Genomic DNA, 22,289 nt, shown 5'->3' with positions numbered 1-22,289 from the left:
TATATTGCTTCTGTACAGGTTACACAGGGAAGAAAATCTCTGAAACATGCCCTACTCGAATACAAAAAAGAAACAAATGTTTTATCCATTTTATAGACAATACATTAGGAACCAGCTATAATAGGTTTCAGAATACTCAAGCCAGACTAATCTATGAAATGTCTTCTATGTTGCAGTGAAATGTACATTTGAAAACATCAATGTTAAATGTGGGTAAATATATATATTTAGACGCCAATACATGGTCTTTATTCTGAGTTAAGTTTGAATATGTTGTAAAGCACCTAATAGGTAGGTAAATGTGATACTCTGCTCTTCTCTAAGACTTGATTCCATGGTAGATAATTTTAGGTGTTCCAGACTGAAGAGTCCTCTCTATGTTTAAAACTTTGTTTTATTTTTGTGCTGAATAAAACATAACTACATAACATTCTCACACCTATAAAAGCTTTTCTTGATAGTACTGCACATAAGGCTGAAAATAACCTCGGACAGAGAACCAGTCAATCGCAGAGCTCACTGTTGAATTCTCACTCATACAGGGTTGGTTTGGAATTGCCAGTTAACGCAGGAAGCAAATTTGTGAGAAAACTGGAGTACCCATAAGGAAACCCAAACAGATTTGATGAGAATGAGAAATGCGATTTGAACCAAGGACATTGGCTCTATAAGATGGCTACGTGTAAAATAAAGATTTATTGTTAGATACTGCATATCATGCCATGTAGAAAGATTGTATGAGGATAAACCCACAGAAGTAACAGTTTATGTTATTAGAAGTTTCTTCATATCTGCTATTATTCAAATGTATTTTTCAGTATATATTATACCTGTATTTAAAACTGGCAAAATGGAATGAAGAAAAACATGTTTTTCTTGTCTTCTTACTTACTTGGAAGCAGATGCAACTAGTCATAGACAGAGAACTGAAATTGAAGTATACTATGTGCATTGTACAATTGATTTCTAACTGAGAAAAATTATTACTCAGCACGCAATAAGTAATTTGTGCACACAGCATTTTTTTGTTCAATTTTCAGTTTGTTTTTCAATTCAAGTGTACTAAAATGTGAAGATTTTTTTTGTTGCTTAAATCTCCTTGCATTGAGTTTATGTCATGGTTTGCAGTAAATCATATTTTGTACTTCATATTGTTAAATTACTGCATCAGTGATGGGAATGAGAGCCACTGTGCAGGCTTTTTTTTTCATATATCGTGTGGTTATAATGGAGCAATAACGTAAACCTTTTAAAAATAAAATTCTAGTGTTTTACAGTAAAATGAAGCTCAGTAAATTGTTTCTGATAATAAGCACATATCTGAAATGTAGCTTGTGTTCCTGTAAAATGTTTGTATTTAAAATACATTAGAGTAGTATTTTTAGGTTGTAAATATGTTTCTGTTGTGTATGTTGTGATATACACTGGCAACATCCATCCAAAGGTATTTGTTTCTGTATCTTTTCATTTTCAAAATGGTATAATTATAATTAATTCCACAATATATATTTCTCCATAGTCATGGTGGCAGTGAATATGTTGACACTCTGTTCAAACACTGTTTCTGTCTTGCACACTATATTTGATGGGTTAGGTTCCATCTTCCTCGCAAACCAGCTCAGGATGTAGCGAGTTTGAAAAATGGATAGATTTTGCCATTGTATATCAAAAGACATGCTATGTCTGGCAGTGTTATGTACAGTTGATAGATGACGGTAGTGAGAATGGGATTTTTTGGCCTCACTGGGATGCCAGTTCAGTACAGAAAATCATGGTATGGTGTGCAGTCTGTCTTATGAGTGTTAGTGCACACAGTGATCCGAAACAGGTAAAAAGTGCAAAAAAGTTTTAGTACATATCGTGTGGTTGTTTCTGGAACTTTTTGTCTCTCCACCACCAGTTGCAGATAAGGGCCTCCTGAGTGATCTATTTAAATACCTGCTGGTGATTTAAAGTTTCTGTGGCTTAAGACAGTTTTAGACCTGCAGGAATACTCATTTAGACAGTCATGGGGGTGGAGTCCTGTTCACTTATTGAGTCTGGTTTTGGAAAGAAGTTTATATTAGAGAATAGGTTCATTTTAGTGGTTATGTTCATTTGGTTGGTTGTTTGTATTTGGTGTTGGGTATTAGTGTCCATTTCCCCTTCTTTACTGTAACAGTACTTCCCTTTGCAAGTGTGCTGGCAGGTTGAGGGAAATGAGGTGTCTTTATAAGAATGGTATTGGCTGCAGCAAGGAGATAAGCAATCTGTAGCACAGCGAAAGAGTCAGTGAGGAAATGAGTAAGTGAGATGAGCAAGTGAGGTTGGGCGAGTGGTTGGCTGTTTATAAGGAGTGGATTTAGGCTCCTAAATTCAGTTCTGAAGGATCTGTATGTATTGAGTGGGTTTTCACAGAGCCTAATTGCATGTTTTTTTAATTTTTTTTTCTAATATGTTTTTAAAGCCTGATAGTATAACCCAGTGGACTGAGTAAATTTGGGTAAGAGCATTTGATTTTTTCACATTGAGTTTATTTTTCCTTTTCTGATTGCATCAAAGGATTGTTTTGTTTTTGGTATACAATTCTATTTAATCCATAATTTTAATTGTAAATATTTTTGCAGTTGGAACTGTGAGCTTTTTTTAACCATTTACATACGAGCTGTCCCACCAGTGGTAATCCATCATATTTCAAGTTCTTTGTCTATGTTGCAGTAAACCCACAACTCAGTCAAAAGCAATAATGCTATTTTTACATCCCCACGGAAGTTTTCTTTGAAGAAGACATTTCCATGTTGCCTGCTGTTTTTCATTATTAAAATATGTAATTTTTTACACATATATGCCGAGGCAAGCAGCATGTCACATCTGAGTGAATCTGCTTTTATCAGAGATCTCACCTACAACAAGCTATTGTGGAGGACTGCCGGCTTCCCATGCCGGTCCTCACCCCCAGGCCGCCAGGAGGAGCTCTCCCGACAGCAGGATCGTGCCCCGAGGTCCAGCAGGGCTGTGTATAAACACTACAAAGTCCATAAGGCCCTTACCTTGGGGACCTTATGGGCTCTGTGATGCCCTATAACCCGGGAGTATGTCACGGTCACGTGACGGGAAGGAACAACGTGCTCCCGGGGTGAAGAACAGGACTGTTTGCCCTGACCCGGAAAGAAAAAGGAACTGTGGTCTAATTGGACAGGAACACCTCCGGGTCAGGGGCTATAAAAGGACGGTGCCTCAGTCCAGACACTGAGCTGTGCTGGGTGGGAGAGGAGCAAAGTGTCTGGGCTAGGAGGAGTGGTTTATTGTATGAGTTTAGTAGTTTTGTATGAGTAGGGTGGAGGGTGCTTGGTGCACTGAGGAAAATAATAATAAAAAGTATTGGACTTTTACCCGGTGTCTGGAGTTGTACCTGAGGGTTCAAGGGAGCACTAGCGCCCCCTACTGCCACACTATATACAGTGAAAGGCTAATCTTTACACATTGTTACACACAAGCTTCTGTGAGACTTCATTTACTGAAAGATTTGATCTAATGCCTGATTTCTAAGTATTGCATAGTTTAACTTTGAAGTGTTACGGTGAGCACTTCTACAGTTCAAATGTCATGGGTTCAGGTACCATAACTGGACACTGTCTATATCATTTGATGTTAGCTGATCTAAATTGTTTCGCATGACTACCCTTGACTTGTTCAACATAAATTTTGAAGCACAATCTAGATGTTGCACTGTCTTTGCTTTTATCTGTGAATGTATTGGTAATGGCAGAACAAAATCGAACATAATTACGTAGTGGTCAGAAAAATCTTCATATAATGTAGAAATATTTAAGTTTTTAATTTTAACTCTGTAAATTATAATTAAATCTGATTTATGGTTATGATTATGAGTTGGACCTTTGACAATCTGGCAACATCCTTCTGAATTTAACAAATAAGTAAGACATTTGCTAAAAGTGTAAGTTTCCCCATCATTGTGTACAATAAAATCCCCCATCAACACTACGTGATCATAATTCATAGCCAAATCAGATAAAAGGTTGGCAAATTCAGTCATGAATAATGAATATGGCATTGGTGTTCTGTAGACTAACATTGCAATTGTGCTGAAATCTATTTTAATATTTAAAATGTGTGCCTCAAAAGATGTGAAGTCGCCTAATATTTTTGGAAACAATTTGTATTTTGTCACAATTCATTTTTCCAAGTCCCTCCACCTCAACCTGTATCTCTAAATTTATCAAGGAATGTGTATCCATCTGATGACTCCTCAGCTAGGGGAACAGTATCAGATTTACTATGTTTTATTTAGAAGACACAAAACAGATTCTGGTAGAGAATCTTGTTTTATCTCTTGGTCTAATTTTACACCTTATTTTTTGCTTATCAAGTAATTTAATGTTTGCATCATGACTAGATTTATAGGTTACCCCAACAACAGGAATTATGGGTAACAGCTTAGGATAATTTAGGATAGAAACAGGTGGGATAAACAATAGCCTGTGATTTAAGATCACAATACTGTGGACTGGATGGTGCTCTAATCAGTCAGGCAGTTTTGCTGCCATGTTTTGGGATAATACAAAAGATCCCGATCCCCTCCAGTTAGGATGAAGACCATCTCTTTTGTTCACTAAGGCTATGCTTTTATTTGCACACCAGGTTTCTAGCCAACAGTGAAGGGAATGCAATCTGCTATAAATCACATCTCCACTGTATAATTTTGGTAAGGGTCCAGGCACAATTAAATTCCAATGTTTTCTTTTAGCTTCAGTGCATAGAGAGATGAGGTCCCATTTAATACCTCAGATTGCTGGACATTCAGCAATAAGGTAGATACTTCATCGTCGTCAACACAATCCAATTGAGCCTCTATGTCAGATATCTTCGCCCCTGGGAGGCATGTAACATTAACTGCTGGTTTAACACAGTTTGGAATTGTAAAATTCCACACTATGGAATCCTCAAACACATAGAAACTCACCCTGGTAGTTAACATTTAATACCTCAGAGAATTCCCTGAAGCTCTACTGGGAGGCATGTAACATTAAAAACTTGTAAAATTCCACACAATCAAACACTGAGAAACTCACCCGTAGAATCCTTAAATAATCTTAAATTCCTTCGCACCACTCTTCATTGGCGTCTTTTGTTTTGCAAGTATGTTGATCAGCATAAGCAGCAAGCAGCCTGCTATCCCATCCCCCCGCCGTAGCTCAACTTGGACAAAATGTTCTCCCAGCTCAAGGCTCTTTATCTGCCTGTGAGGTGCCTGGAGTTGTATAGGGTAAATAATATATCGTTATTCGGAACACAAACATTTTATGTGTGTTCCGTGTCTAAAACAATCAAAGGAGATATGAGGCAAGAAATGCTAAACACATACCTAAAGCAGGAACTTTTTTCATGTTATACCAATAATGACATGAAGTGTATAATGTGTGAAGACTTTAGTCCAAATATCAACTAAACACATGCACTTTTATTCAAGAATATAACCAAAGTAAAGAAAAATCATTCAATTTACATGTTGTTGTCAATGAGTTAAAAACCCAAGCTCAAATATCAATCGACAGGAACTTAATATGCTTTCTTGGATAATGCAGAGGTAAGATCTGGTGCCTTATAACCAAAAGGTCCCGGCTTCGAGTCCAGGCGCTCCATGTTTTACTATAATATAATATAATAATAACATACATTTGATTCGAGTCTGTAACACCCAGTGTAAATTTTAGCTACTTGTAAAAGTTACTGTTAAAAGTTATTATTCAGTTTTATTCTGTCAGTGACATTCACTTGGTACAATGAACTTGCCACTCTCTGAGTTGATGGCGTTTATCTCCATTCTTTCATAAGAGCAGCGATGAGTACAGTTGGTGCTATGGTTGATGCCTGCTCAGAATTATTTGTTGTACTGGCAATCAAAGATACAATGTTCCGTCACCACTATCAGACTATCATGTGGCATTTGCGCTTTGACAACAAAGACACCCATGCAGAACGTGTGATCTGCACTGCCAGATCTAAACACTAGTGTGGCAAATTGCTCGCGTACTAAAGTGACTATAGCTGCAGGTGGTACAATAATAACATTAATAACAATCCTCTGGTACTGTTTAAAACAGTGCCTAATTTAACAAATGGGAATTCAGATCTACAGTGCAGAATACCAACAGATCTTAGCAGTACAGGCTTTATGAACATCTTTAATGAGAAAATTAAAAACATAAGATCCCAGATCTCAGCATCACAGTGCAAACCACATACTATCTTGGCAAACCCTGTCTTGTCTTCTTTTCAACACTTTAGAAATTTTAATCCAGTAACAAAACAGGAAGTCTTGACTTTAGTTTCTAAAAAGAAACCTACCATTTGTTCCCAAGATCCAGCGCCAAGAAAACTACTAAATGCACAATGCTCATTAAAGCATGGCACAGTACCTAATGCACTAAAAGTGTCAGTCATCAAACAATTACTTAAAAAGTCAGACCTAGACCCACACATACTTAAAAATATAGACCCATTTCAAATGTACCCATTCTCTCTAAAATACTTGAAAAGGTAGTCCACAATCAGCTTCAGTCACTCCTTATGGATCACAATTTATTTGAGAAATTCCAGTCTGGCTTCCTCACTGGCCATAGTACAGAAACTGCACTAACACATGTTATAAATGACATTCTGATATCTTCTGATGAAGGACATTCCGATGTAACTGTGTTGCTATACTTAAGAACAATATTTGGCACCTTTGATCATTCTATTTTACTAGATAGGCTGGAAATTGACATTGGGTTTACAAGCACTGTCCTTTCCTGTTTTGTTCTTATTCATCATATCGATTCCAGTATGTACAGAAATATGCTGTTAGTACTCCATCATTATACACAGAAGTGAGATATGTTGTCTGGGACCTTTACTGTTTTCACTTTACCTGCTTCCACTTGGGTATATCATTAGAAAACATAATTTTAATTTTCACTTGTACGCAGATGACACCCAGTGCCCTGCCTACCGGAAAGTTTACTGTTCTGATATTCAATTAATTTTGTCTCAGGGAGGTATTGTGGTGCAGTGGTTGGCACTACTGCCTCACAGCTCTGGTCATCTTATTGGTCAAAGTAATCATTCCAGCATAGCTGGAATATGCTTCAGTAGCCCTTTGGCACACTTAAAAACCCAGTGAAATTGGATTAAAAAAGTATTCTCTTTGACAATCATTTCTTTGAATTTCCTGGTTTTAAAGATCTTATTATTTCTGACTTTAAGACTCTGATTCGGCATTTTCTCTTTGTTTTGATGAAACATAGAATTTCTTTCTATGTGAAGCTTGCATATCTCTCACTATGTTCTTATTTCTTTGAACTCACAGAGGCATGGTTGCACATTGGTTGGCACTATGAGCACACGATCATGTTCACTGTTAGTATCACTAGTCTACTTGCTGACACATTGCAAATTTGAACACTTGGAGGAACTTGGGGTTAACAGAGAAAACTTGTGCAGATACAAATAATAAATTAATGGAATTTTGCCCGAAATCTATTTTTTCCGTAAAATGATTAAACCTTGTGTGCTGATGAAGATTTTTATAGGCATCTTTTGGCAGAAGAATGAAAGCTTGCTTTGTGTTAATGATGCACTTGTCATCAAAACATCCATCCATGCATATTCTAAGCATGTCTTTATATCACAGCATAGACAGGGAGTTCGAGTCTAACATGGCAGCATCAGTTTTAAGGTAATAACTAACCTTAGATGGAACACCAGTAAGTCACAGGACATGCCAACATTCTCTCGTACCGGGCTGTGTCAGAGTTAACACTTAGCCTAACTTACACACATTCTGAATGTGAGAGAAAGCCCAGACGGAACAAGGAAATTAGGTGAGTGCTAACAGACAGTAACTGAACATATTTAACTTGTTCTCTTTTAAATGTTTGACATGGAAGACTTGGAAAACCACCAAGCTAACATTCTAAACTTGGTTTTTGCCACCCAAGCAGAAAACTCAAAATAGCATCATGTTCCAAATCATAATTAGAAAATAGACATATTCCAAATGTCCTTACATTTCATTTATAGATAGAGTAAATGCACTTTGGTTTCAGGCAATAAATAAAAGCAAATACTTCACAAAGTACTAAAATTGACCTGTGATAATTATACTATAAGGCAATATTGAGGAAATCTTTAAAAATCTTTCATGATCTTCTAGCTCTTTACAGACTTAATCAGTATTCTATTTTAACACAGTTCAAGCATATTTTTTCTATGTAACTGACTATTTGTGCACTGAAATGGTATTTAACCATTTTATTTGTTCTGATCTACTTCTTTTTTTCTCACCATTCACAGGTTGATGCTTCACTTGCCACAGGAAATGGGGTTAATAGCCATAGCCACTCAGCAGACAAAAGGCAAAGGTCAGTACTTTTCCAGCACTTTGGCCAATAAGCATTTTTCTCTTTTGTTTTACTTTTTTGTTAGTTAACCTCTATGCATTAGCATACTCTAGGTTATTATTATTCTTAGCATTGTATACTCTTGAGTTTTCACCTGTGGCACTGTCAGTGTTATTTTACATTTCTGTGTATAACTAGCAAAGAAAATACCTTCTTTTAATGTTTGCAAAAGTTCACTTTTTAAGGTTTGTCTGCTTGTTTGTATGTCTGGTCATCCAGTAGATTATTCCACTATTCAGCATATATATATTTCACTATTAGCTGAAATAAAGTTTACATTTTATTTGCTTTTTTTCAGGTCGTGCTGGAAATATATGGCTGAGCCCTGTGGGCTGTGCCATGTTTACCCTGTATGTTAACATTCCATTGCAGTCCAAATTAGGCCAAAGGCTACCTTTTTTGCAACATCTTGTGGCCCTTGCTGTGGTGGAGGCAGTACGTACATTACCTGGATATGAGGTAAACTGTAACTCCTAACCTTCTCTTATATAGCAGTATATTTTTATATATCTTTATATAGAGTATTTTTGAATATTATCGATGATATGCATGATTTGTCTTGAGTGAGCTTCACATACAGGATATACAGTATATATATAATGATTAACAATTAAATCATCAGCATGAACTTGTGAGTCCCCTTTAATAAAATTGCAGGGTAAATATAAAGTGATTTATTCATGTTCATTCCGACACATTCAGTCAAAATGTTTTTTTTCTTTGTTATGTCTGTAGTGGTAGAGTGTTGTACCAAGTTAGCAATTGTGGATGCAATGAGAAGTCAAGGAAAATAACACCTTTTATTGGCTAACTGAAAAACTGCCTGAAGAAGGGGCCTGAGTTGGCTCAAAAGCTTGCAGATTGTAATCTTTTTAGATAGCCAATAAAAGGTGTCATTTTGCTTGACTTCTCATTCTTTTTTGGTAAAAATATTGCTTTTTATCACCCCAGGTATGTTAAAAAATAGTCATGTGCTCATGTACTGCCTGCCAAGACATTTCTGCATGTGTCATCTTATGCTACCTCTACTGAGGACTTTCTGTTTACTTCATTCCACTGTAATACATGTGCTTGCAGTTTAATGAAGAAATAGTGTACCCTGTTTTATTAAGAAAGAATGGTATGATTGTGCTGTAGATAATTATAATACTACCACAATTTTTATAAAAGCTACAGGGCCAATTTAAGGGGTGAAGCAACTAACTGCTTGTGCTTGGAAAAAACAGTGTTTGTTTGTTTTTTATTTGTTTAACCCTTCTGTTTTATAATTAGTGTAATTTCATTATAGAATACTTTTCATAAACATGAACGGTATACCTTGAAAATCCTGTGTTCAGTATTCTCCTTATAAATACTGATTGAAAGATCTTGTCTCCACCAGTAATGTCTACCAGTTCTGGATCTGTCTCACTTTTCCCTGTTACTCAAGTAGCATCACATATACCTGTTACCTTGCAGTTGGTTGGTCCACACAGTGACTCCACATAACTTCTTTTGCCTGAGCCTGAGTAGCAGGTGGTTTCACCTGGCCACCAGGAGCTTGGTAATCAACTCCATCCCTATACCAAGTACAGTGGAACCTCGGTTTGCAAGCATAATTCGTTCCGGAAATGTGCTTGCAGTCCAAAGCACTCGTATATCAAAGTGAATTTCCCCATAAGAAATAATGGAAACTCGGATGATTTCGTTCCACAACCCAAAACTATTCATATAAAAATGATTAATATAAAATGTAAAGTAAAAATACATAAAACAAATTAACCTGCACTTTACCTTTGAAAAGAATCATGGCTGTTGTGAGTGAGTTTCTAAACTCTAGTGGGATTTCACCCAACGGGACGACATGCGGAAGAGTGTCCCAAAGCAATCGCTGTCCCCCAGCGCTGTAGCAGTTTGCCGTATAAGCGTACCCAAAAAGATTGCGGACATGCTATAAGCGCCTGCCGTCAATGGGTGATACAAGGAACATTATAAAGATCCCGCTACAATAAATAACCGCGCTGTTGCTGTTTCAAGCTGAATAAAGCTGGTGTTGTTAAAGTACTGAGACTCAGCTTCGTGTTTTGGGGCGTAAGACGGGGACTCGCGCTTCACAGCACACACGTGCACGCGCACACACAATTCTACAGTCACAATTCTGTAGTAAACAGTATACGCTCATACGGATGTTGACTATATGAGTGAGGCACGCAGACTCAGATGGAGAATAGGAGACGATTGCCCTCAAGAGAAGAGAAGAGAGAGAGAGACGTGTGGGCCAGCGAACGAGATAAGGAGAGAGAGAGAGAGACACATAGAGAGAGATAAGGAGAGACACGCGCAAGCGAGAGAGATAAGGAGAGAGAGAGACGCGAGCGAGCGAAAGATAAGGAGAGAGAGAACCATCAGCTCAGTTGTGATCAGATGACGCTTAGCAGACAAAGTGTATCCATACTACTCGTATTGCAAGACATCACTTGTTTATCAAGTCAAAATTTATTAAAAAATTTAGCTCGTCTTGCAAAGCACTCGTAAACCAAGTTACTTGCAAACCGAGGTTCCATTGTATCAGGAGTATCTGATACCTCTTTTATAGGTGAAATTCAGTTGGCATTACTGAAGACCATCATGAGAGACTTATTTTGTTTATTGCTCTTTCTCTCATCCAACATAGCAATTTCCCATGATTAACTTTACAGCGAATACGAGGCTGCAAACATAATAGTGCAAAGAATTGTTAAAGGATATAATCCCCTTCCCAGCAAGCACTGGAGCACAAAGAAACTAGTATGTACATACAGTATATAAACCCTTGCTACTTTTTTAAAATTAACTGCAATTCCTAAAGACTAGAAAAAAAGGCAATCTGGCAGATCCTAGTAACATTAATTTGAAATGTATCACTGATAAATTAATGGAAGCAGTTGTTAAAGAAAAACTTAAGCAGCACATGTCAGAACAAGTGTACTCTTTCTTAGGAACATGCGGTAGAATTCTGTGACGAAGCAACATGAGCAGTTTTTAAGATGCTTGCATACAGTATCATTTCTCTTGATTTTCAAAATGACTTGGATAAGGTGAGAGACTAGAGATCAGACTTAAAGAAGTTAAAATCACACTGTGAAGGTGGATGCAGAGTTGGATCAAACATAGAAAGCAAATGGTTATGACGAGGGATAAGTTCCCCCAATATAAAGTATGCATTCATCCCACTTTCCAGTACTTCCTTAGATATTTCTCTTACTTCTGTTGTATTTTTGACTGTCGCATTTTTTATATCCTTCTTTATAACTTAAATCCATCTCTACATTTTCATTCTTGCCACATCTGACTTCTTCTGCTGCCCTATCTTTAATGCCTATGTCTCAGCTCCATACATCATTGTTGATCTTGTCACTGTCTTAAAATCCTTACCTTTAACATTCTTCAGTCACTTAGTACTCCTCATACCTTCTTCTAATTGTTCCTTCCACACTGCACTCTGTGGATTATCGCTGCATCTAATTTTCCATCCTGGGCTTCCACTGACCCTAAGTATTTAAACTATCCGCTCTTTTCAATAGGTCTCCCTGCAGGCCAGCTTCTGAATCCTAATCATAACTAAACCTCAAATATTCTGTCTTCTTCCTGTTTATATTCAGTTCTCCATCTTTCAAAGCCCCTTTCCATTCTTCCATCTTCCTCTCCACTTTTCCTTTCTAGTGCTACACTGCATAGTGTCATCAGTAAAAAGCATGTGCCAGAGGGACTGGTCTTTTTTCCCCAAGAGTCAACACATCCATAAATAGAGCTAATGGCTTCAAAAACATGCAAAATTTGCAAATATATTGTATATGGCAAAAATACAATTTAATATATTAGGATTGATTTTGTTTGTGATAAGAAATAATTACCTAAAAATATCAACATATTTTCTGTCTGCTTTTAGGATATTAACCTACGAGTGAAGTGGCCAAATGACATTTACTACTCTGACTTGATGAAACTGGGTGGTGTTCTGGTTTCTTCGACAATAATTGGTTCAACATTTCATGCTCTAGTGGGTATGTTTCAGTAAGAATGTATTTGAGATTTTTTAGTTTGGTTTTCCAGGCATTTATTGAAGTTGGGCTCCTCTCAGTTCTTGAGACTGTTAAGATGATTAGCTAGCTCTATAGTGACAAGATCACACTATCTATCTATCTATCTATCTATCTATCTATCTATCTATCTATCTATCTATCTATCTATCTATCCATCCATCCATCCATCCATCCATCCATCCATCCAACTAGCAAAAAGAAAGCTAAGTCACTGGACTAAGATTGTCATTTACTTGTCAGTCTACATCCTCACTTGCTACAGTATATTTTCACATGCTCAAGGTAATGACTGAATGAGTAAGTATAAGCACTTGAAATATGGTTTCTGTTCAGAATTGCCAGGCTGACTTTTCAGAGTAGAAGCACTGCTTCTCTATATCAAGATTATCTTGTTGAAGTGGTTTGAGTACCATCATTTATAGATGGATGAGGTTTGGCACACTGGGAGAAGACAGAGAAGCTGATCCAGGGCACACTAGGGGATTATATTTCTTCATGACCCAGTAGTGTCTAAGAATTCCCTAGAAACTACTTTAGGAAGTTACTGGGGCCTGGTCAGCCAGCTCAGCATGCTACCACTTTGATCCTCAACAAGGAAAATAGAGTGAAAATCATAATAATGATGGTTTATTAGACAGATTATTAGCCTGTGTGAATGTGCTCTACAATGCACACTACCCTGTGCAGGGTTGGTTCATGTGTTATGATTGGTGATGTTGTTAAAGGCTTACAGACTTGGCAAATTTGAAATGCACAAATCAGGTTCTGTTAATGGATTCAAATATTTCTGTATTCTTTTTATAAGATTTTGATAAAATGTACTGTATGGTATACCCTTTTCATTTTATGTGTCAATTAATACAATTGGCAATATACGATTTCTGATTTTAATATAACGTTTGTGAATCCAATAATCCTGTTAGCATTATTTGCAAAGTAGTAACCAATAGTAGTATGGATGTCTTTCCATTGTAGTACACAGTAAAATAAGCTCATTTCTAAATCTGGAAAAGAGATAGCGAAACGTCCCATAGTTTTTAGTAATCCTGCAAATGGTGCAGTATCATCTACTGTACTTTATCTGATTTTAAAAAAATGTTAAGAAATACAGTTCTAAAATGTGTAAACTTTGTTCATAAAAATTCATGTGGATGCTATGCAATTTTAAGCATATTCTGCTCATTATTTTGAAAGTAAAATTTTATATCTAGAACTTAGCATAAAATACAGAATATTCAGTTTAACGATGCCCTGTGTTCTTTTATTTGATTAAATAAATAGATAGCTATATTTATGCTTCCTCTGTCATTCTACTCAGTCTCTTAATTTTTTTGATGTATTAGGAAAAGTACCTTTCTGTTTTTTTTTTCCATGGTTGTCTTTTTTTCTCAAGGTTGTGGATTTAACGTGAGCAACAGTAACCCTACTATTTGCATTAATGATCTCATAGTTCAGTATAACAAGGAAAATGGAAAAGATCTAAGCACTCTCTCAGTGGAACAGCTAATTAGTCGGACTGTAACTATACTTGAAAATCTTATAAGTACATTCCAGGAACAAGGCCCCAGTGGTGTCCTGCCTGTTTACTACAAGAGATGGATACACAGGTAATCTGCATTTACTGTCTGCTTTATAGTAAGACATGTTATTACGCATGTCAATTGTTTTTCTGTACTGTTTGTATTGTATTTGCACGTTTTTTTAAGACATTAGGTGTCTTAGCACGTTCTTTTTACTGTTAAAAAAGTTGTAGAAGAGTTGTGTATCTGTTTAACTACCTTTCTCATATAGGCCATGACGCAGTTTGTCTAATAGTAGCATTTGATGCAGTTCTTAATGCTGAGCTACTTTTTCAGATATAAGGTTTGATCAGTGGAATTATTTAGATAACAGGCATTGGCCATATTTTTGATTAACTACTTTCTTTAATCTATGTACACAAATATGCAAATATATACTTAAGTTTGTTTACTTCTCTAGTCCCTAATTTTGTAATTTATTTTTTAATTATTATGTTGCATTTTGATTAACACATGCAAGTAAGAACTCCACTGTACATTTTACACATGACAATAAATTGCCTATAATTTACTATTGATGCAATGTAATGAGATTTAGATCTTGATGTTGAAGCATAATGTAGTAAGTATTAAATAATACAGTGGAATTCTTTTAAAGCAACACATACCTTTACTTACAAGGCTGAATACCATTCAAATTTCAAAGAACTAGTTTTTCTAACCCACTTGCACAGAAGTTATGAATCATTGAAGGATGTCCAAGCTATAAGAGCAGATAAGATTTTTGTGATCAGTGTGTATAATGCCATTTGTAGGTAGTTGTGGCTTTCAAAACCAATGGCAAGATGTGTTGTACCTTGTAACTGACATATAATTATATACAGTATATATATGTAGGCTTCACCAATTTTTCAACGTTAATCCCTTTCTGAAGTCTTCTTCTGAAAATACATTTTTATAATGTGAATACCTAAGTATCATTAACTTAAATTGAAAAAAATTTAAAGCATTCCGGGCCCCCAGAAATTTCCCAAGTTTTTTCTATATAACACTGAAATACATCAAAATTGCCAGAGTTAATTTAATAACATTAGACATCAAAAATAACTAATAAGACATTGTCATTTATTAAATACTGTTAATAAAACTAATTGCCTATGCTTTATCACATCAGGTTTCACCCTTAAGGAATGACCGTTTGATCCTTCTTATCTTTTACAGCTTCACAATGTTTTTCTAGCTATGACACTCAGGGTAATGCAAGAAGATATGTGAGCAATTCATGTAATAAGCTTTGTGAAACAGGAACTGTGAATGCACAAGTAGAGCAGGCCACGGTCTCTTGTATATATGTATATATGTGTATATATATATATATATATATGTGTGTGTGTATATATATATGTGTGTATATATATATATACACTCACCTTAAGGATTATTAGGAACACCATTCTAATACGGTGTTTGACCCCCTTTCGCCTTCAGAACTGCCTTAATTCTACGTGGCATTGATTCAACAAGGTGCTGAAAGCATTCTTTAGAAATGTTGGCCCATATTGATAGGATAGCATCTTGCAGTTGATGGAGATTTGTGGGATGCACATCCAGGGAACGAAGCTCCGTTCCACCACATCCCAAAGATGCTCTATTGGGTTGAGATCTGGTGACTGTGGGGGCCATTTTAGTACAGTGAACTCATTGTCATGTTCAAGAAACCAATTTGAAATGATTCAAGCTTTGTGACATGGTGCATTATCCTGCTGGAAGTAGCCATCAGAGGATGGGTACATGGTGGTCATGAAGGGATGGACATGGTCAGAAACAATGCTTAGGTAGCCCGTGGCATTTAAACGATGCCCAATTGGCACTAAGGGGCCTAAAGTGTGCCAAGAAAACATCCCCCACACCATTACACCACCACCACCAGCCTGCACAGTGGTAACAAGGCATGATGGATCCATGTTCTCATTCTGGTTACGCCAAATTCTGACTCTACCATTTGAATGTCTCAACAGAAATCGAGACTCATCAGACCAGGCAACATTTTTCCAGTCTTCAACTGTCCAATTTTGGTGAGCTCGTGCAAATTGTAGCCTCTTTTTCCTATTTGTAGTGGAGATAAGTGGTACCCAGTGAGGTCTTCTGCTGTTGTAGCCCATCCGCCTCAAGGTTGTGCGTGTTGTGGCTTCACAAATGCTTTGCTGCATACCTCGGTTGTAACGAGTGCTTATTTCAGTCAAAGTTGCTCTTCTATCAGCTTGAATCAGTCGGCCCATTCTCCTCTGACTTCTAGCATCAACAAGGCATTTTCGCCCACAGGACTGCTGCATACTGGATGTTTTTCCCTTTTCACACCATTCTTTGTAAACCCTAGAAATGGTTGTGCGTGAAAATCCCAGTAACTGAGCAGATTGTAAAATACTCAGACCGGCCCGTCTGGCACCAACAACCATGCCATGCTCAAAATTGCTTAAATCACCTTTCTTTCCCATTCTGACATTCAGTTTGGAGTTCAGGAGATTGTCTTGACCAGGCCAACACCCCTAAATGCATTGAAGCAACTGCCATGTGATTGGTTGATTAGATAATTGCATTAATGAGAAATTGAACAGGTGTTTCTAATAATCATTTAGGTGAGTGTATATATATATATATGTGTGTGTGTGTGTATATATATATATATATATATATATATATATATATATATATATATATATATATATACACACATATATATACATATATACATTTTCCAACCCGCTGAATCCGAACACAGGGTCACGGGGGTCTGCTGGAGCTGGAGCCAGTCCCAGCCAACACAAGGCAGGAACCAATCCTAGGAAGGGTGCCAACCTACTGCAGATATATATATATATACACACACAGTATATCACAAAAGTGAGTACAACTCTCACATTTTTGTAAATATTTTATTATATCTTCATGGGACAACACTGACGATATAACATTTTCATACATTGTAAAGTAGTCAGTGTACAGCAGTGTAAATTTGCTGTCCCCTCAAAATAACTAAACACACAGCCATTAATGTCTAAACCATTGGCAACAAAAGTGAGAACACCCCTAAGTGAAAAATGTGCAGATTGTGCCCAATTAGCCATTTTCCCTCCCCGGTGTCATGTGACTCGTTAGTATTACAAACTCTCAGGTGAGAATGGGGAGCAGGTGTGTTAAATTTGGTGTTATCGCTCTCACACTCTCTCATACTGGTCACTGGAAATTCAACATGGGACCTCATGGCAAAGAACTCTCTGAGGATCTGAAAAAAAGAATTGTTGCTCTACATAAAGATGGCCTAGGCTATAAGAAGATTGCCAACACCCTAAAACTGAGTAGCAGCACTGTGACCAAGACCATACAGCAGTTTAACAGGACAGGTTCCACTCAGAACAGGCCTCACCATGGTCGACCAAAGAAGTTGAGTGCACATGCTCAACGTCATATCCAGAGGTTGTCTTTTGAAAATAGACGTACGAGTGCTGTCAGCATTGCTGAAGAGGTTGAAGGGATGAGGGGTCAGTGCTCAGACCATACGCCACACACTGCATCAAATTGGTCTGCATGGCTGTAATCCCAGAAGGAAGCCTCTTCTAAAGATGATGCACAAGAAAGCCCACAAACAGTTTGCTGAAGGCAATGTCCTGTGGTCTGATGAGACCAAGATAAACTTATTTGGTTCAGATGGTGTCAAGCATGTGTGGTGGCAACCAGGTGAGAAGTACAAAGACAAGTGTGTCTTGCCTACAGTCAAGCATGGTTGTGTGAGTGTCATGGTTTGGAGCATCATGAGTGCTGCCGGCACTAGGGAGCTACAGTTCTTTGTAGCCGTGACGTACTGAAATAGAGCATGATCCCCTCCCTTCGGAAACTGGGCCGCAGGGCAGTATTCCAACATAACGACCCCAAACACACCTCCAAGACGACCACTGCCTTACTAAAGAAACTGAGGGTAAAGGTGCTGGACTAGCCTAGCATGCCTCCAGACCTAAACCCTACTGAGCATCTGTGGGGCATCCTCAAACGAAAGGTGGAGGAGCGCAAGGTCTCTAATACCCACCAGCTCTGTGATGTTGTCATGGAGGAGTGGAAGAGGATTCCAGTGGCAACCTGTGAAGCTCTAGTGAGCTCCATGCCCAAGAGAGTTAAGGCAGTGCTGAAAATAATGGTGGTCACACAATATATTGACACTTCTGGCACAATTTGGACATTTTTCACTTAGGGGTGTACTCACTTTTGTTGCCAGCGGTTTAGACATTAATGGCTGTGTGTTGAGTTATTTTGAGGGGACAGCAAATTTACACTGTTATACAAGCTGTACACTGACTACTGTACTTTACATTGTATCAAAGTGTAATATCTTCAGTGTTGTCCCATGAAAAGATATAATAAAATATTTACAAAAATGTGAGGCATGTACTCACTTTTGTGAGATACTATACATATATACAGTGCATCCGGAAAGTATTCACAGCGCATCACTTTTTCCACATTTTGTTATGTTACAGCCTTATTCCAAAATGGATTAAACTCATTTTTTTCCTCAGAATTCTACACACAACACCCCATAATGACAACGTGAAAAAAGTTTACTTGAGTTTCTTGCAAATTTATTAAAAATGAAAAAACAGAGAAATCACATGTACATAAGTAATAATGTACATGGACCTTTGGCAGCAATTACGGCCTCAAGTCTTTTTGAATATGATGCCCATTCCTCTTTGCAGCACCTCTCAAGCTCCATCAGGTTGGATGGGAAGCGTTGGTGCACAGTCATTTTAAGATCTCTCCAGTCTGGGCTCTGGCTGGGCCACTCAAGGACATTCACAGAGTTGTCCTGAAGCCACACCTTTGATATCTTGGCTGTGTGCTTAGGGTCGTTGTCCTGCTGAAAGATGAACCATTGCCCCAGTCTGAGGTCAAGAGCGCTCTGGAGCAGGTTTTCATCCAAGATATCTCTGTACATTGTTGCAGTCATCTTTCCCTTTATCCTGACTAGTCTCCCAGTTCCTGCCACTGAAAAACATCCCCACAGCATGATGCTGCCACCACCATGCTTCACTGTAGGGATGGTATTGGCCTGGTGATGAGCAGTGCCTGGTTTCCTCCAAACGTGACGCCTGGCATTCACACCAAAGAGTTCAATCTTTGTCTCATCAGATCAGAGAATTGTGTTTCTCATGATCTGAGAGTCCTTCAGGTGCCTTTTGGCAAACTCCAGGTGGGCTGCCATGTGCCTTTTACTAAGGAGTGGCTTCCGTCTGGCCACTCTACCATACAGGCCTGATTGGTGGATTGCTGCAGAGATGGTTTCCTTCTGGAAGGTTCTCCTCTCTCCACAGAGGACCTCTGGAGCTCTGACAGAGTGACCATCGGGTTTTTGGTCACCTCCCTGACTAAGGCCCTTCTCCCCTGATCGCACAGTTTAGATGGCCGGCCAGCTCTAGGAAGAGTCCTGGTGGTTTTGAACTTCTTCCACTTACGGATGATGGAGACCACTGTGCTCATTGGGACCTTCAAAGCAGCAGAAATTTTTCTGTAACCTTCCCCAGATTTGTGCCTCGAGACAATACTAATACATTCCTTTGACTTCATGCTTGGTTTGTGCTCTGACATGAACTGTCAACTGTGGGACCTTTTATAGACAGGTGTGTGCCTTTCCAAATCATGTCCAATCAACTGAATTTACCACAGGTGGACACCAATTAAGCTGCAGAAACATCTCAAGGATGAGCAGGGGAAACAGGATGCACCGGAGCTCAATTTTGAGCTTCATGGCAAAGGCTGTGAATACTTAAGTACATGTGCTTTCTCAATTTTTTTTTTTTTTAATACATTTGCAAAAATCTCAAGTAAACTTTTTTCACGTTGTCATTATGGGGTGTTGTGTGTAGAATTCTGAGAGTTGCGCTGTGAATACTTTTCGGATGCACTGTATATATCTCTCTCTATATATAAAATCCTAAGCCTACAAGTGCAATGATTTTATGTCACATTTTATGCTTTAAATTGGGCTTATTTTAAAATCTATGTGTTTGGTATAATAATTCTTTTCAGAATTTTATCGAATTTTAATGTGATGTTGTTAGATCTTCAGATTCTTGTTTCGGTTTTTATAAACTAAAAAATATCAAGAAGTTAAATTCCATGAGACGAGACTTTGTGCCAAGAGATTTAACCACCTGGGGCCAGAAATAAAAGACAAAAAGTAGGACAGCTGCTGTACAGGCTTTTAAATGTTCGAAGCGCCATGCGAGATGCATATCACACGACACGGCACCAGCAGCTGATCGAGCAAACAGAAGGTAAAAAAAAAAAAACTGTATTGATGGGGTTTCAGAGTATCGATCGAGTCTCCTTGGGTTGCGTTCAGCCCCCCTCTTCACAACGCGAGCGGCAGAGATGTGAAGTGGCTGGTGCATAGCTCAGGCATCTTACAACATTTCGGATATATATAATTGGTTACATTTGTTTTTTGCCTTTCCAATTTTAGCACACACAGGTGAAGAGACTTACTCATGGTCATACAGTGTCAGTAGTGGAATTTGAACCTACAGCCTCAAGGGTTGAATTCCAGATAAATAAAATGATTTCCAGATGTCTCTTGTTTTATAGTTTAGCATTAGTCAAAGAAATTGTTTAAGTTAACTAAATTTTGTTTTTTTTAAACATCCAGTCAGAGCATATCTGATTTTTGTATATCTTATGGTGGTAAGTTTATTGTACAAATCATGAACCTTTTATTTTTTTTTTTTTTATAATATTGAAATGTCATTCTGCACATCTATCAGCGGTACCAAAGTACAGCTCTGGAGTGAACAAGGACCACAGGCAACAGTTACTGGTTTGGATGACTATGGATTCTTACAAGTTCAGAAGAGTGAGACAGATATTGTATCTGTTCAGCCGGATGGGAATTCCTTTGACATGCTACGAAATCTCATAATTACCAAAGAGCATTAAACATTGTTTTTTTTTTTGTGCCTACAAAGATTTTTATGATGTTTAAATATAGCAAGTTATTAGTGAGCTACGTTCAGTACTTAAAAAAGTTCTACAGTTGCATTTGTATTAAACACAGTACTTGTTTCAGCTTTTTAGAAATTCACTGTATTTACAAAAATTCTGTGTACACTATGTGTACATATACGTACTTAAAACAAATATATAAATAGGCAGAGCATAAATGAAAATAACTTTGTTTTTATGCATGATGCATTTTAACATTGTGAAAATATATTCATTTTATGTAAGGCTCCTAGCTATAACATTTAAAAGGTTATCAATTTGTCCTTTGTTGATCTGACTGCTTATATGCATTATTAATAATATATACAGTATCCTTGCATAAGTGTAATATGCTGTACATTTTGATTATACTGTTAACTTTCCCAAGTAAAGATCTTTAGTCTGTGAAGTGTACTCTTTATTGAGTGAATGTTTTGTTGATAATTATACTAATATTTTTCTTTAAAGTTACAGGTCATTTTCTTTGAAACCTCTGACATAGATCATTGCTGGACGTTTGGTAGTTGTGTGTCACCTGTGCATGATTGCTTTTTAGATGAGGACATCATACACAAAGTAGTTGCTGATGTGATGTTTCTGAATTCCACTAATAAACAAAAAGTTTTCAAATCCAATTTTATGTCACGTAAACAATTATTTTGATTATGTTAATATTTTGTGATTGAAAAACATGACTATTCTCTGTTGTTTGCATTTGTTTACTGTACCTGTATGTATATAGTCATGGAAAAGGTAATTACATCATCTTTCAATTTTATCTTTTTATGCATCATTTACAATTTATCTGGTCCACCCCAAATAATAAAAGTGAGACACACCTGTCTTAACTAGTCACCTGTATAAAAGACACCTGTCCACAGAATCAATCAATCAAGCAGACTCCACACTCTACAACATGGGAAAGACCAAAGAGCTGTCCAAGGATGTCAGAGACAAAATTGTAGACCTGCACAAGGCTGGAATGGGCTACAAAACCATTAGCAAGGATGGGAGAGAAGGTGACAACTGTTGGTGCGATTGTTCAAAATGGAAAGAGCACAAAATGACCATCAATCGACCTCGCTCTGGGGCTCCACGCAAGATCTCACCTCGTGGGGTGTCAATGGTTCTGAGAAAGGTGAAAAAGAATCCTAGAACTACACGGGAGGAGTTAGTTAATGACCTCAAATTAGCAGGGACCACAGTCACCAAGAAAGCCATTGGAAACACATTAC

At 37.6% G+C, this 22,289-nt stretch overlaps 1 protein-coding gene across 2 annotated transcripts in view; it reads left to right on the top strand.

Annotated features, from left to right (window-relative positions):
• hlcs (holocarboxylase synthetase (biotin-(proprionyl-CoA-carboxylase (ATP-hydrolysing)) ligase)) overlaps nt 1-21,689 on the top strand; it is a 228,623-nt gene extending 206,934 nt beyond the window's left edge. For both annotated transcript variants that reach the window (XM_039744447.1, XM_039744449.1), the window contains exons 7-11: nt 8,338-8,405; nt 8,743-8,903; nt 12,352-12,466; nt 13,899-14,112; nt 20,838-21,689. In XM_039744447.1, coding sequence (XP_039600381.1) covers nt 8,338-8,405; nt 8,743-8,903; nt 12,352-12,466; nt 13,899-14,112; nt 20,838-21,009 — 730 coding nt within the window. In that variant the 3' untranslated portion in view covers nt 21,010-21,689. The remainder of the gene's footprint in view (nt 1-8,337; nt 8,406-8,742; nt 8,904-12,351; nt 12,467-13,898; nt 14,113-20,837) is intronic.
• Nucleotides 21,690-22,289: the final 600 nt, after the last annotated feature.

This window comes from Polypterus senegalus, chromosome 2, assembly GCF_016835505.1.
Source record: "Polypterus senegalus isolate Bchr_013 chromosome 2, ASM1683550v1, whole genome shotgun sequence".
Lineage (NCBI taxonomy): Eukaryota > Metazoa > Chordata > Cladistia > Polypteriformes > Polypteridae > Polypterus > Polypterus senegalus.
Note: the sequence above shows the minus strand (reverse complement) of the source record. Positions and strands in the feature narration are given on the sequence as shown.